Source organism: Pelodiscus sinensis, chromosome 22, assembly GCF_049634645.1.
Source record: "Pelodiscus sinensis isolate JC-2024 chromosome 22, ASM4963464v1, whole genome shotgun sequence".
Taxonomy (NCBI): Eukaryota; Metazoa; Chordata; order Testudines; family Trionychidae; genus Pelodiscus; species Pelodiscus sinensis.
In genome coordinates this window covers 11,123,708-11,139,818 of record NC_134732.1, presented here as the reverse complement: position 1 = coordinate 11,139,818, position 16,111 = coordinate 11,123,708, and the positions used below count along the sequence as shown (strand labels likewise).

General features: G+C 50.4%; 2 protein-coding genes across 2 annotated transcripts in view; one reads left to right on the top strand and one right to left on the bottom strand.

Moving 5' to 3' along the window:
* Nucleotides 1–16,111, bottom strand: part of TRUB2 (TruB pseudouridine synthase family member 2) — a 51,370-nt gene that overhangs the window by 15,579 nt on the left and 19,680 nt on the right. The gene's annotated exons all lie outside the window — the stretch shown is intronic.
* Nucleotides 31–15,786, top strand: COQ4 (coenzyme Q4). The gene is made up of 7 exons (XM_075905885.1): nucleotides 31–470; nucleotides 2,144–2,314; nucleotides 7,451–7,547; nucleotides 9,250–9,352; nucleotides 9,799–9,928; nucleotides 12,804–12,897; nucleotides 14,300–15,786. The coding sequence occupies exons 1-7, from the start codon at nucleotides 260–262 to the stop codon at nucleotides 14,460–14,462; spliced, it is 969 nt and encodes a 322-aa protein (XP_075762000.1). The 5' UTR covers nucleotides 31–259; the 3' UTR covers nucleotides 14,463–15,786.

Here is a 16,111-nt window from a genome sequence, read left to right as displayed (position 1 = left end):
GCAGGGTGGGGAAGGAGAAGATGCGTCATCCCCGGGTACCTCCTCCCCTACCACGTGCGGGGCTGGGCCTCGCCCCCGGCAGCAGAACGGGAGAGGGCGGCACTGGCGCCCTGGGTTCACCCGCAGCCTCCCCTGCCCCGCAGCTTTGCCAGTCGCTGACCGTGCAGCGCCCGGCGAGCTCAGCGCGGGCGAGGGGCGCGAACTCCGGGCTCGCAGCGCAGCTGGCTCGGTCAGCCCAGCGCGGCCCCTCCCCGAGCCCATGATCCACCGGGGCTGCGGCGGGGCCCGGCGCCCACGTGGTTTCCTGGCTGCCGGGGAGAAGGCCCCGCGCTCTGGTCCGGTGGCCGCCGCTGCCCGGATGCTGATCTGCGGACTGGGCAGGGCGCGTATGTGGGGCTGGCTGCGGCGGGCTCCGGGCTCGCTGCGGCGGGCTCCGCGGCAGCTGACCCTAGGTTCGCCGGCCTCCATAGGCAAGTGGCCGCTCCGAGGCGGGGGCCGAGTGCGGGCTCCGTTTTGGTGCCCATGGGAAGGCGGCAGCTTCGCATTTCCTGCTAGACCCCTTCCCCAACGCACCTGGCCTGCAGCACCCCCCCTCCGCCTGAGCCCCGCCCGCCTGCCAGTGGATCTGAGCAGCATCCCCTGCTGTCCCAGTGCTGTTCCTCCAACAGCTCTGCCAGTAAGGCACCCAAGACCTGATCTGCAGTGTTCTCTACGTCCTCTTTCTTCCAGGTTTCCCAATGCACAGCACTCCTGGCAACATGTTTTGTTATTCCCCTTCAAGCCACCTGCCTCAAACTCTCCACTGCACCTCAAGCCTAACCCACAGCGCCCCTTGTGTTCTGGTCTCTATTGTTACAGCTCTGTCTTGTTTTCTGTTTTTACACTGAGAGTATATTCCATGTTAGCAAAACAGTAGCAGTGACTGTGCAGTAGCTTTTATTGCTCAAGATGGTGAGATCCTAGCCACAGCTCCAACCCTTTCTCCCCCTGCCCGGGAACTCCCAAGCTTATGTGCTTATATGTATAGTAGCCCAGTGTCTGAGAGTCTGTAATGCTGAAATGCTGGCTATTGCCTCTGGATGTTGCTGTTGCTGAAATGTTGGCTGTTCCCTCTGGGCGGCACTATTGCCTGAAATGTTGGCTGTTCCCTCTGGACGGCGCTGTTGCTGAAATGCTAGCTATTCCCTCTGGGCGGCCCGTGCTGCATGGGGAGTGCAGGGCCCAAACGGCCGCTTGCTTCCCCACGGCGGCCCAGCTGAGCGGCGCAGAAGTCAGCCGAGCGCCATGGCGGGAGGCAACAGCGCCACCCAGAGGGAACAGCCAGGGCGCGGGGCCTGGATGAGCATGCGTCTCTGACATCAGGAAAGGGCGCCGGATTCAAAAGGAGGAAAGCGGAGCAGACACAGAGGACATGGAGGAGGCAGAGGAGAGTGAGAGAGACGCAGGAGGAGGAGGAGAAGAGAAACACAGAGTGAGAGGCGGAGGGGGAGAAGAGAGAGAGAGAGACCAAGAGAGAGGCAGGAGGCGGACGAGAGCTGAGAGAGAGAGAGAGGGCAAGGTAGGAGGAGGAGAAGAGAGAGAGAGGCTGTTTGCGCCGTTTGCTCCCACATGGCGGCCCAACTGAGCAGCGCAGAACTCAGCCGAGTGCCATGGCGGGAGGCGAAGGGGAGCGGGGCGATGACGTACACACCTAAGGGTGGGGCCTGGACGAGCGTGCATCCCCGACAGAGACAGAGGAGAGCAAAGAGAGAGTGAGAGGCAGGAGAAGGAGGAGAAGAGAAAAGGAGAGTGAGAGGGAGGAGGAGGAGGAGAAGAGAGAGAGGCAGAAGGCAGAGGAGAGCTGAAAGGGGGGGGAGGCAGTAGGAGGAGGAGAGAGAGATGGAGCGAGAGACCAGAGGCTCAGGAGAAAAGACCGACGTGGAGGAGAGACCTGAAAATCCCATCTTATGACGGGCTAATTGGCTAGTGTGTTTATAATGGAGTATAGTTGCAAATCGTGGGTTATGGTAATACTATAGATGCCAGCGATCAAAAGGGCCTTGTATACAAAAGAAGACAATTTGACATATAGGCACTGTTTTGTCTTTGAGCTATGTTGTATTCTCCTGCTAACTCACAGCACTGGTGTGGCTATGTTTTGCAGTCAGGGAATATCAACTGCCTCACACTGACCTGTCAGCGACTGCAGAACAACATGGGGATGAAGAGAGGTATCACCAGCTGTACCCAGGGCACATCCCCACCAGCCCTCTGCAGAAAGCCCTCTTGACTACTGGCTCAGCATTTATGGCTCTCTACAATCCCTATCGGCACGGTAAGCTGAACTCTGCAGCGTTTATTCAGCTGTGATCTCCACGTTCACTGAGACTGTATTTCCTTCCCAGCCCAAGAACCATATTTGTGTTTCTGTTAGGAGTTTCCATGGGGATTTTCACTCTTTTAATTCCCCACTCTATACTTTGGGAGAGAACGTTAGTGTTTAAGAGACTGAGAGGCTGAGGCTGGCACACAGAGACATCTGTAATGCAGACAGTGAGACAGTTCCTGCACATCTCTGTTAAAACATCTCATTCCTCATCCCTTGTCACTCCAAACTTCCCAGTTCTGCTAACCTCACTTTCAATCTGAAGCACTCCCTGTTGTCCCGTCCCAGACCCCATCCATAGCTCTGGCACCGCACCTCGCTCCTGACCTCCAGAGCCCTGTCTGTGCAGCTCCTGTGACTAGCCGCATGGCAGTGTAAACCCCAAAAACTGGAGGATGGTTTAGTGCAAGGGTTGGCAATCTGTGGCTTGCTAGCCAAATACGACTCACTAGGGAGCCAGATATGGCTCTTTTAAAGCTCAAGCCAGCCCTCCCTTATTCTCTCCGCAGCAGGGAGCCTGCACTGGTGCTGCAGCTGGCCTGGGCAAAACAATCCAACCTGCAGACGCAGCAGTGAGCCCCTACTCAGATTCCCCTGCTTGCCCCGCCCCCACACGCCACTCAGAAAAGCGGCTGTGGGGCAGTTTGTGTTCCACAAACTGAGCTGGGAAGGGGAGTGGAGTGGTGCTTCATGGCTGCTCCCGCCCTTAGCACAATCCTCTTTCAAGAACAGGCAGCGCATGAAGCACCAGTCTGCCTCCAATCTTTTCCCCCTCCCCCAGGCTCTTATTCACAGAGCACATGGCCATGCAGCTTGTGCAGGAAGGGGAGGCTCCTGAGAAACGTGTTGGGCTGCTGCTCTGGAGTCTCACTGCTAAGACTCCCAGCCAGAGCCTGCCTCTGGCACCCCGCTCCTTCCCCCACATTTTTCTGCCCCCTCCTACACCTTATCCCACTTAAGCCAAACCCTCTGCCCCCCTCCTGAGACTATACCCCCACTGAAACCCTCGCCCAATCCCCTGCCCCACATCACAATCCCCTTCTGCCCTAGGTCACAATCCAAACTCCTGCACTGTAACCCCTGCCTTAGATCACAATCAAAACCCCAGTCCCCTGCTGTAGGTCACAATCAGTGTTGCTTCTAAGCTGGGTGGCAGCACAGCTTCATGAGTGATTATTCAGCCCGGCCCAGTAGGTCAGCTCCCTGCATGGAGCCCTGAGCCTCTGACTAGGCAGTGCTGATTAATCACCTGTGAAGCTGTGCTGCCCCAAAGTTTAGCGGGAACACTGGTCACAGTCCAAACCCCTGCACTGTAATCCCCCACCCTAGGTCACAGTCCAAACCTCTGCACCCCCCTTGCACCTCAGTCCCCTGCCCTAAGTCACAGCCCCGTCCTGCCCTAGGTCACAGTCCAAACCCCTGCACCCCAATCCCGTGCCTCAGGTCACAACTGCCTCCTTCACCCAAACTCAGTGGCCCCCGACCCAAAAAAGGTTCCCCATTCCCACCATAAATAAAGACAATGTTGAAACCTTTTGTGTAGGACAGTGTTTCCCAACCAGGATTCTGCGGAACCTTGGGGTTCCACGAGAAATCGTGGAATAAATACAAATTTTGAAATACCACAAACAATTCCAAATATCCCTCGAAATATCGCGGGAATTTTTGTCCAGCAATTGGCAATACTGGAGTAATCTTCATATGCTACCAACTGCCTCTTTGTTTTGTTTTAGTCAGTTCATATCTAAGGTTATATTTAGTTGTATTGTGCCTGCCCTTCTGCTTCCCAGAAGTCTCCGTGTTTCTAGTCTTTTCTAGTGCACATTATCCTCGTTCGCTATTTTGTAGATTTGTAGTCTTTGCACAGTTTTGTAATTAACGTTTTTACTGAAACTGTGGTTGTTTTCATGTATCTAAAGTCTCACCTATGTAACAGTATTTTCATACGGCCGTCAAAAATAAAAAAAATTTGGAAGTATATGAAAAGAAGTGAAGGAAAGGAAAGAGAAAATGAATCAAAATGATCAAAGCCAAGTACGAGTGAAACAGGAAGAGAAGTGACTGATATTAAAAAAAATTGCCTTTACAATGACAGTTACTTGGCCATGGGTTTTACATGGACTGGAGACGAAAATTGCCCTGTTCCATTGTGCATTGTTTGTGGGGAAAAAACTAACTAACACAGCTATGGCCCTGGCCACGTTAAATCGACACTTCACTACTAACCATAGCCACTTGTCAAATAAAACAGTTGATTACTTTCAACGACTTTTGGATTCACAAGGAAAATAACGTAAAGTTTTTGAGAAGAAGGTAACTATCAATGAAAAGGATCAAGAAGCAAGCTATTTAGTAGCTGAGCTAGTTGCACAAAAAATGAAGTCACACTATTGCTGAAAGCCTAATAATGCCTGCTTGTAAAATAATAGTGAGTACAATGATAGGCAAAGAGGCTGAATGTGAAATTGTCTAAAAGTTCCTGTTTCTAATAATACTATTAGTAGGCATGTGGATGACATGTCACACAATATTGAAGATGTCTTGTCTGAAATACCAAAAATTACTAACTTTGCTCTCCAAGTCGACGAGTCAACAGACATAACAAGTAAAGCTCAGCTGTTGGCATTTGTACGATTTGAAAATGAAGGTGAAATAATGGAAAATTTTTGTTGTTGTAAAGAGCTGCCTGAAATGACCAAAGGTCAAGACATTTTCAACATCTTGTCGTCTTATTTGGAATCCTGTGGTTTGTCATGGAGCCAGTGTATTGGAATTTGCACTGATGGTGTCCCCTCAATGATTGGCTCAATAAAAGGCTTTGTTACACTCGTCAAAGAAAAAAACCCTGATGTCATAACGACCCACTGCTTCCTGCACCGGGAAGTTCTTGTTTCAAAAACTATTGGGGAGGATTTAAAACAAGTCCTTGAAGTAGCTGTGAACATGGTCAGTTTTATAAAGCAGCGCCCTCTTAAGTCACGCATGTTTGCAAAGCTCTGTGAAAATATGCAAAAAGACCATGTGCTCTCCTTCTACGCACCGATGTTAGATGGCTTTCAAGAGGGAAAGTTTTAACAAGGGTATTTGAGAGGAACTACTGCTTTTCTTCAAAGATAATAAAGTCAGTTTTTCTGACTTTCTTGAAGATACAAAATGGCTGCTGAAACTAGTCTACTTAGCAGATATTTATCAGCACTTAAACATCTTGAACACCACCATGCAGGACCCAAAAGAAGTGTCAGAAGTGAAAGTGGGCAGCTGTGGCACACCAGTAAGAACCGGCTGCCGGTAGGGGCCTGCACACAGCCCACATTTTGCTCGCCCCTGTGTAGGTGAGCCCTCTAGTAGGTTCTGGTAGTGCTGCTGCAGCAGTGCTTCACTGCCCCATTTGCCGGGGGCAAAGGAGCAGCCACATTAAAACACTGCTACGGAAGCATTGCCGGGTAGGGATGTAAGCGACTAGTCGACTATCTGATGAACAAAAGCTTATGGGACAGTTGACTAGTGTCTAGACTAGTCGATTCCCTGCAGCCAGGTGTGGGAGCAGGAGCCAGTGCTGGGGGGAGCCAGCTTAAAAGCCAGTTCCCCACCACCACCATCTCCGTGGCAGGCAGGGGGGTAGCAGGGACTAGGCACGAGCCGGGAGTCAGCTGCCCACTTTCACTTCTGACCCTAACCACTAAACCAGGGGTCGGCAACCTTTTCAACCAAAGAGCCAAACTACATCAAAATTCAGAACAAGTGGTCAACAAGGAGCTGTATCAGAATGCCCATTTGCATGACTGAAAATATACAACTTAATATAATTGATAATTGACATATTTAATGGGACTTCTGCTGCTGCATCTTTTCACACATTTCTTTGAAGTTTACATCATAACTGGTCATGCATGCAGGCATTCAGGCTGTCTTCTGTCAATCTTATGGCTTGGGATGTGGGGGTGCAGGCGTCTGGGTTGGGTTGCATGAGGGGCTCAGGGCAGGGATGAATGATGGACCCAGGCCACAGTGTGGGGTATGGGTGTGGTGCAGAAGTTTTATGGCAGGGAACTGGGGATGTGTTGGTATGACGGGCTCAGGGCAGGGGGTTTAGGTGATTGATGAGCTCGGGTTTGGTGTGCGTGGGGGGTGCAGGAGTGTTTTGACGCTGTGGACAGATGGGCGTTGGGCCCCAATTGGGGGCCCAATCCCAGATGCTGTGCCTCTGCTTTTTAAATGTATTAAGAGCCTACCAACTCTTAATACATTTAATAATCAGAAGTGCAGCAGGGGGTTCCTGGTGCAATCCGGGACAGCTGATTCCGAGCTCGCGCCGGGTCCTCCCCACGGCACTCCAGCCTTTTTGTGTTTAAAAAGACAGGCTCTTAATACATTTAAAAGGCAGAGCCACAGCAGGGCTATCCATTAATTAGTCAATTAGTTGATTAAGCAAAATTTAACATCCCTATTGCCTGGCTCTATCGGCAGGGCTGCTGATGGGGGGAGCAAAAGGAGCAGCTGCGCTGGAGCTCAATGATTTAAAAGGGCCTGAGGCTCCTGGCCACTGTGGCAAATTGCCACCGGAGCTCTGGGGCTCCCAGCTTCCACCAGGGCAGCCCTGGGATTCCAGGCTGCCGGCCATAAAGGACTGGCTGTTGGGGAGGGGATCTGCTCCCAGCCTTGCACCTTCCGCCTGAGATCCTGCCCCTTCTGGGGGCCCAGAGCCTCACACACACACACCCTGCTAAGGATCCAAGGGCAGGGTGTATCAGTAAATCCTGGAGTCCACATTCACTCCTGGTTAGGGTGCTTCACCACAGATGTTCTGATTAACCTCCAGCAAGTCACGTTGTCTCTCTCTGCCTCAGTTCCCCATGTGGGATAATAGAACTTCTCTACCCCGCAGGAGTGCTGTGAGGGTAAATGCATTCATGATTCTGAGGTGCTTGGACATTGCAGTGATGATGGCCACATAAGTATCTAAAAGTTGTTAGCCCTGTTGCTTTGTGTCCTTAGGATTTTCATTCTCAGCCAGACAGTCTGTTTGTTTGCTGGTCTTTTATTATCAGTTTCCCAGCCTTACTCTCTCTTTCCCTCTTTTTTCAGATATGGTGGCAGTCCTGGGTGAGACAACCGGTTCTGTAGCCCTGCAGAACCTGAGGGACAGAATGAGACACGACCCGGAAGGTTATCAGATCCTAGAGTGCGTCGTTGTCCATCTTACCTAGCTGCCTCTTAAACTTGTCTCCTTCCCTGCCACAGGCTGTCAGGAGCAATTGTACCTAGTCAGCACACTCTGGGCAGGCAGTACAGGCTCATGTTTCCAAGGGGGGGACTCTTGGAATCATTCTTAGAGGGACAGGGTTTTCTGCTCCCCTTCTGATGTTCAGAATGGTCTTTTCTGACAAGTCCAGGAACAGCAATAAACACCTTTAGGCACATTCTTACTTCAGGTGTGCAGGCCTGCCCACTTCCTTGTCAGTTTCAGCTCTGCTGCTGCTGTATTGGTGAACACGCTCTTCAAGGTGTGGGGAAGTGCACGCATGTGAGCTTCCCTCCCCAGCAGTTCATGAGGGTGATGGCATCTCCTGCCCCCTGTTCCTGCTGCTAGATCTTATTCCATCAGTCTGCCAACAATGCAGCCTCCATCACTGGTTTTTCCCTTTCTCCCACAAACATCTGTTTGCTTTCTTCTGTACCACCCCCTACACTAGAGATCTCCTCCCCACACTAGTTTGGAAGTAGACTAAGCCTCTCCGTCAGATCCCTCCTTAAGACCCACTTGTGCTGTGATGCTTATAGGAAACTGCCAGCCTCTCCTCTCATTCCTGTTACTGTTTCCTTTGTCCTCCCTTTCCTGTTCTTTCTGATTATGGTTACACCTACTTCTTAAGTATAGTGTAAACTGCTGGGATCAGAGGCTGCCTTTTGCTCCGTGTTTGCAGCGCTTCTGGTACAGTGTAGTCCTAATTCTGGTTGGGGCTTCTGGGTGCTCCTGCAATGCAAATACTAAATACTTAACAGTAGGGCATCAGGCAGGAAGTGCAGCTACATGTCAGCCAAGCAGTGAAACTGAAAACTGTCAGATGCACAGACAGAGAAGAAGGGGAAATGTATGTATTTCAATTCTCGGAATTTCCATTAATTAGGCCTAGACACAACTTAAATGCCCCTTAATCCTTGTCTGGTGAATATGAGGGTGCTTAGTTCAAGCCTGTACACATGAGAAGTTTCACCCAGAAACCAAAGCTAGTATTTTATTGGCCTTTTAGTGCTTTGAATCATCCCTCCTATTAAATATCTTCACTGAAAATCAGAGAGATCCTGGGAAGTGTGCCTTTTGCTGTATGAGTCTTGTTTCTAGCTGTGTTCTGTGATAGGCCCTGAACCTATTAAAGCACCAACAGCTCAGCAGGAGCAGGTATTAAGCCCACATTTGGGACAGATTTTTCTCTCCACTGAAGAGCTGCCTGATTCATGGGGCAGTGTACAAACAACGGCACTTTGTCTGTGAAGCCCTTGGCCAAAGCTACCCCTCCCCCTCTCCCACCACAACTGTTGTGCATGGTGCTACATACCCCTCTCTGGTGCCTTAATGGTGGCTGCTCAGGGATGAGTGGCACTATAGAAATGCGCGATAACAGCTTTATTGATGCTATGGTTCCTATAAGCTCTTTGTGCTCACTGCCCTGCTTCCCACAGGTATGTAATAATAGGCAAGGAGGATAAATTGGTGCTTGAGCAGGACTTTGAAAGCCAGTGGAGAAGGGCATTAGCAAAACCCTCTTGCCAAGGATGTGAATTCCAGCAATACAGCTGTCTGGGCAGCTGGCCATGGTTTCCTCGGCTTCTGTAGGGAGTTGCTGAGGATGGAATGACTCAGACAGTCTTTTTTTCATTTGCAGAGAGCGGCCTCGGATCCGGCTTTCCACTCTGGATGTAACTGGGCTCCGGGGGCTGGCAGATGGAATGTTTGGCCGAGAATATGTCCGGTTTTTGGACAGCAATGTGAGTATGGAGCCTAGCAGCCCTTGAGAGGCAGTAGGACATTTGGGGCAATGGATGGCTTTACCTCATCGATCTGGTGAGAAAAGCACAAATGGACTGGTGGGGAGAGGTGCTGAGCCATCTGGGAGTACAGCAAGGGCGAAAGTGGATAGGGGAGCCTATAAAGCCTCCGGTGAAAATAAACAAGCCTAGTGAATAGAACACTAGACTCAGACTCAGGACACCTGGCTCTGTCAGTGGCCTGCTGGGTGATCTGGGGCAAGTCATTTTGCTTCTGTTTCCCTTTCTGTAAAATGGGGCTAAATTCTGATCTCCTTTGTAAAATGCCTTAAGATCACCTGAGGAACAGGGCGATGTAAGAGACAGGGATTATTATTAAAGAATCATCATGGAAACCTGAACTGGCAGGTAGCAGGAGGTGAACCAGGGATGTTCTGATTTTGCAGAGGGTCTCTCCAGACACCAGGATGCCGGTCAAGTTTGTTGACGATGAGGAGCTGGCTTATGTGATCCAGCGGTACCGTGAGGTCCATGACCTGATGCACACACTCCTCGGCATGCCCACCAACATGCTTGGTGAGTTCAGACTGGGTGCGACCGAAAGTTGGTATTCTCTAGCACGCAGCTGTGTGAAATGAACTGGGGAGGCCTCCGTCAGGCTGCCTGTGGGGAGAGGCCCACATCACAAAACCCATCTGCGCAGCTTGGGCACCTTGTTGGCTGCCCTATCAGAGAGGCCAAAGCCTGAACTCCTGATTGGAGCTGGAGGTGTGGGGATGCTTTGCTACTGTCTGCACTCCACTCCTCTGTGGATAAAAAGAGAACCTCCGTCTCCGGGAGCCCTCACCCTTCACCTACTTTCTGACTAGGAAGAGATTGAGTGGGCATAGCCTCCAAGGGCTGATGGCGAAATAGGCAGTGCAAGGGGAACAGCTGCAGGAGTGGATTGTTTCGTAAGCCGCTTGGAGCAACTGTGGCTTGGATTCATGAGAAGAGGATGGGAGGAGAAAGCTCTTCTAGTTGAGCTCTTATCTGCAAATAAGCTCTTGTCTGTTCCTCTGCATAGTCTTAATAGCAAGTGAAATTGCTGACCTGCAGTTAGCGAAACAAGGCTTTAGGACCTTGCAGGAGCTTCATCTTCCCAGAGGGTAGATGTTTATTTCAGAAAGGCATGTGCAGGGGAGTGGCCTGACATTTGACCTACTTCACCCAGCCAGCCCCATCTTTTTGTGTCCCACTGAGGAGTTTACAGAGTTGTGAATCTTGCTGTTAAATAGAGCCCTTTGGAATGGGATTTGGAAGACCTGGAATCTGTTCCTGGTTCTGCTACCAGCCTCCTAAGTGTCCTGGGGCAAGTGACTTCACTCTGCCTCTCCATCTCCCTGTCTGTCTAATGGGGATAGTGATCACAACTGCTCTTCGTAAAGTGCTTTGTGATCTGCTGGTGAGAAGTAAAAGAGCTAGAGAAGGAGTGTGCATTAATATTGAATGCCTGCAGCTCAGGGCTCAGCAATCAACCCAACCATAACAAACCTGTGCAAGCTGCTCTGTGCTCCTCAACTGCTTGACAACAATACAATAATAATTATAATAATGTGATTTTGGTAGCTAACTCCCTCAGACTCCTTTGAAAATCACAGCCTTCATTTTTAGCTTACACTTTTTTATTGTTGTACAGACCTCAATGTTAGGACTGCAGCATGAATGCTTGTTTGATTGATTACTGTCAAAGGGTGTCTGTGTTTCACACCTGGAGTGCGATACACCTTCTGTAGTACCTCGGAAAGGGGCCTTCAGAGTGAGCAAAGTCGGCTAGAGAATGTAAGGGCCCGATTCTGCTCCCATTCAAGCCAATAGCAAACCTTGTCTGAAGAGAGCAAGGGTACTTGCATCAGCAGGGTCGTGCCCCATTCTGTGGAGAGGACCAGATCATGTACTTTAATTGTGGGCATGGGCATTACAGAAGACCAGTGGTTGCACGTCGGTCATGCTTTAAAGGCTTTCTTCACATAGAAACATACCTCAAAAAAGAAATCTTAGAGATTCTATAGAATCTAAATAAGACAAGTGGGCAGCAAAAACCCATCAAGGCCAGATACTCTCCAGCCTGGGCTACCAGTGTAAATTAGAGAGCCATGTGAAATAGTGATTTCAAGCCCCTGAGTTCCCTGGCCAGATTTTGTTCTTTCATAGTCAAGTTTTCTCTTCCTTTTTCCAGTGTCTGGGTGGGTGTGTGTGTGTGCAAGATCCTCACAAACAAATCAATCTGACCTAAGGACTGGATCCGGTATTGATGGAAGTTGGTGACAGCTTTACTGTTGATTCTAATGGGCTTTGGATCAGTTTCTACTGGATCATCCAGGCAAAATGGAGAAACTGATGGGTCACAAACTGTCAGTTAAAACAGAAATAGAGACAGATTCTCAGCTGATATAAATCAGGCTAGCTTCAGTGAAACCAATGAGGTTACACACCCATTGACTGCACTTGAGAATCTGTTCCATTGTGTGTGTGACGGTTACAGGGCCAGCTAGACCTCTGCCCCCTTTCTGGTGTCTCTAAGGGCACCCCTCCCAGAGTCAGCTGCATGCCTTCACCTGTCCCAGGGTGGAAATCTGTAGATCTGCCCCTCTTTAATCAGGCTCTGGGCTACAGCACCTTGTAGATCAACCATTCTTGTTAAGCTGGTCTGACCAAGATTAGACGCCTGTGGGATTTTCCTTTGGGAGTCTGTGTCCACAAGTGAATAGTGATCAGACAGCCTTTTAAATCAGAGGAGTGTTTATTTAACAAAGCGTTTAAAGAAAAAAGGTTGTAAAACAACACACCTGTCTTACCATCTCCTGACAGTCTCCTAGACCGCCTTAGCCACTGTTCCTTAACAATCCTCCAGTGCTGGAAAGTTGCTTACTTTGGATCCATTCTCTCTCCTTCCTGTTTGTTTTACCAGCACTCCACCCCATTGAACTAAACCAATCAACTGTGGGGTTAACAATCCCATAACCAGGTCAACACACAATATTCATAAATTGTTACAGAACATTTCCACAGCTCTCGCAGAGCCAAACCCAGTTATTCCTGAATTGTATCCAGCACAGCTGTCTGACCTGTTGATTATGGAGCTAGGAATAGGGTGACCAGATAACAAGTGTGGGAAATCACGAGACTTTGGAGGATGGGAGAGGGTGATTATGCTTGCCTGTATTGGATCCGATAATATCAGGACATCTGGTCACCCTACTTGGGAAGTTTTAGGGTCTGATTATTTCCAGAGTCCAGAGGAAATGTGTACAATCTTAGTAAAAGCTGAATGATGGTCCAGATAGGCAGCTGAGGAAATAATTCACCAGGAAAGAGAGGATGAAAAATACAGCAACTCAATGACTCTGGCTTGGCAGGTATCTGCATAGGGAATTCTCCTTTTCCTGGGTCTTCTCTGGCTTTCTTCCAGGGGAGGTTGCAGTGAAGTGGTTCGAAGCTGTTCAGACTGGCCTGCCCATGTGCATCCTGGGAGCAGTGTTCGGCCCACTTCGTCTCAATGCCCGGTAGGTTGATCAGCTTCTGTGGTAGGAGGTGTTAGATATTGTGTAATTGAATAGTCGTGTAACCGCATGAAATCTTAGCAGTTACACGATTATTTGATAGGCCCCAGGAGTGGGACTGGCAGTCAGTGCACTCTTGGCCCCACTCCAGGGGAGCCCCCTGCCACTCCTCACTGCTGTTCTCCATGCAGACTGGCTGCCTGCCGCACCATGCTGCTGCCTCTGATACAGAAGCAGTAACACGGGGAGGCAGCATCCCTTGTCCACCGGGGGTCCGCGCGCCTCATGGACAGAGGCTGTTCCATGGGATGCGGAGCAACCTCTGTCCATGGGGAACTCATACCCCCCACAGACAGAGGCTGTTTCACAACAGCCTCCCCTGATCTCCCCCCCCCCCCCCCGCACGGCTGTCTCTGATAGAGGCAGCAGTGTGGGGGGGCGAGGCAGAGCTTTTACGTCAGCTTCCCCCAGCACAAGCTCCTGCCTGCCCCCCACCTCCACCCCATTGCCTCTATAGGAGGCAGCAAGGCGTGGAGCATGCGATGTAGGTCCACAGAGCCAGCACATGAGGGAAGCCTGCTTGAAAGCCGGCTTCCCACACATATTGGCTCCAGCATACCCCTCTCACCCTCCACGCTGCTGCCCCTCTGAGGCAGCAGCGCAGGGGGAAGGAGGTTGGCAGATCCAGTGCTCTTGGGGAGCCAGCTTTTAAAGTCAGCTCCTCAGGGCACTGGCTCCTCCCCATCCCGCGCCTTGTATCAGAGGCAGCAAAGGGAGGGGAAATGTGTGTAGTCTACAAGATTAACCTACAAGCCTAAGCTAATCAGTTAATTGTGTAGTCGTCTACACAATGACCTCCTTAACCTGTGGGGCCTGTGCCTGGCTTGAAAGTCTTATTAACGAGATTCCCCCATATGTGTCTCCAAGATTGCCAAATAAAGTGGCAATGGCTTGTGACAACAAAGGGGACCTGTCGGCAAGTGATGGGGTCTTCCAGTGGAAAGGGGGACTCGTGTTCCATAGATGTTTATAGGCAGAGGTGGCCTAGTGTGGAAGGAGATTAGAATATCACAGCTCTCGTAAGACCTGTCCAACATCCCTAAAGGAATGAAGCTGCTTGTCTAGGTCTGATTTATGCCATGAATCCTAATTGGACCTTCCCTTCTCTGTACCATAACCACTTCATAAATGAAACGGGGAGAATGAGATTGACCTGCTCATGGGGGGCGGGTCATGAGACTAAATCAATTAATTCTGCTCAAGCACTTTGAGGCCCTCAGATGAAAGGTGCTCTAGAGTGTATAGTAGTTTTGTGTGCTGCTGTGTATAGTAGTCTTGTGTTTGACTATTGGATTATTGTGTTGCCAGGGAAGAAAGTAAAGCCTTTTCCACACCTTTATTGCAGGAAGTTGCAGATCTTGACCACAGAGCTTATTCCCTGGGCTGTTCAGAGTGGCCGCAATGCCAGCTGTGTCCTGAATTTCTACTATGAGAACCGCTGGGAGCAGACAGTGGAGTCTCTGAGGGAGGAGATCGGAATCTTACGTCCCCCTGCTATTCAAGTGTGAAAGTCTAGGGACGGAGGGCATACTGGGCTTCACTGGGCACCATGCATGAGGAGCAATGAATAAACTCTTTGCAGGTTTGACCTTCGTCCTGGGAATTCTAGAGCAATTGAAGGCATCAGCCTGCTCAAATGAGATGCTGGTTTGCCAGCTTGCCAAGAGTGTAAGGGCTGCACCTAGTGACAGATACATTGCTGTTGTAAGTGGTTGCAGCTCTGCTGACGACAGTGGAGTTGCACTTTCTCGTGCCAAAGCTTAATTTGAACCCTGTGGCTGCCTTAGTCCTTGGTGTAGAGATGTGGCCCATGGAGATAAGTCCCACCATGCAGTGTGCCAACAAGCTCCCTCCAGACGATGGGACATGGAGTTTCTTCACAAAACCCTGTGGTTTACAGTCAGCTATCCCTGCAGTGTTGGAATGGGGAGGATGGGAAGTGGCGCTGAATTAAAGTAGCACTGAAACTATCTGGTGGTCTTTGGGTTGCCCTAACATTCCCTAGGTTTGCTGCACTGTGACCCCTTTCTGAAAACAAAAATTACTACACGGCCCTGGGAGGGAGGCCCAAAGCCCAAGGGATTTGGCTCCAGGTTTTGGGGCTCAGGCTTTCGCCTGGAACTCCAGCAAGTCTAATGCTAGTCCTGGAGACCCCATTCAAATGGGGTTCTGCCCCACAGTTTGCAGCCTGCTGCCCTGAGTGCATATCTACCCCACTAGGGAGCTGTCAGACTTGGGCCTGGTCTACACTGGTAGGTTAGGTCGAACTTAGCCACATTAGGTTAAATTTCTAAACAATGAATCCATACCACCAAGCCTGCTGGCTTTAAGGGATGTTAAAATTGACTTTTGGTACTCCAGCTTTTCATGAGGTGCAATGGTGAATTCAACCTTGCATGGTCCATTTTACAGTAGTGCTGATGCAGTGCTGTGAAAGTTGAAGTTCTTGGCCTCTGGGAGGTGTCCCACAGTGCTCCGCTGTGACTGTTCTGGCCAGGACTTTCAACTCTGCTGCTCTCCAGATGAACAGGAAAAGCCCCGGGAAATAATTTCCTTGTGTGGCCAGCATGGCGATCTGACTTCTGAACAGGCAGCATACGGACCCTAGGAACCCATGGTCAGCAGACGAGCACCAGCATGCAGTGCGCAGGAGATCCTGGACCTCATTGCTGTCTGGGGAGAGGAATCTGTTCTCACAGAACTATAAACCAAAAGAAACACAGATCTCTATGCCAAGATCACAAAGGGCACAGGGGGGAAAGGATACACCAGGGATGCCCAGCAGTGCTGTGTGAAAATAAAGGAGCTGAGGCAGCCGTATGAGAAGGTAAAGGAGGCAAACGGATGTTTTAGATCATCGCCGCAAACGTTCTGTGTCTATGAGCAACTGTTTGCGATCCTGGGGGCAGGGAAGGGAGCAATCAGCTTCCCCAGCCAGGCTATGGAGTCCTCCCAAGACACTCCTCGGGCAGCAGTGTGGAGGACAGCGTGGATGAGGAGGAAGAGGAGGAAAATGGTCAGCAGGCAAGCAGGGCAACTGATGTCATGGATAACTCGAACCTTTTATAACTTTGGAGACAATCCCCCTCCCAGGCTGTCTGCAGCGGGGCACTGGTCCCTGGGAGGGCACTTCTGGGGAGTTCTTATCTTCTACAAG

Bases quoted from the DNA above. Each gene is read 5' to 3' on its own strand.
- COQ4 (XM_075905885.1), top strand. From the start codon at position 260: ATGATCCACCGGGGCTGCGGCGGGGCCCGGCGCCCACGTGGTTTCCTG. The intron at 2,315-7,450 runs GTAAGCTGAACT...CTCTTTTTTCAG, and splicing joins CTACAATCCCTATCGGCACG to ATATGGTGGCAGTCCTGGGT. The intron at 9,353-9,798 runs GTGAGTATGGAG...CTGATTTTGCAG, and splicing joins TCCGGTTTTTGGACAGCAAT to AGGGTCTCTCCAGACACCAG.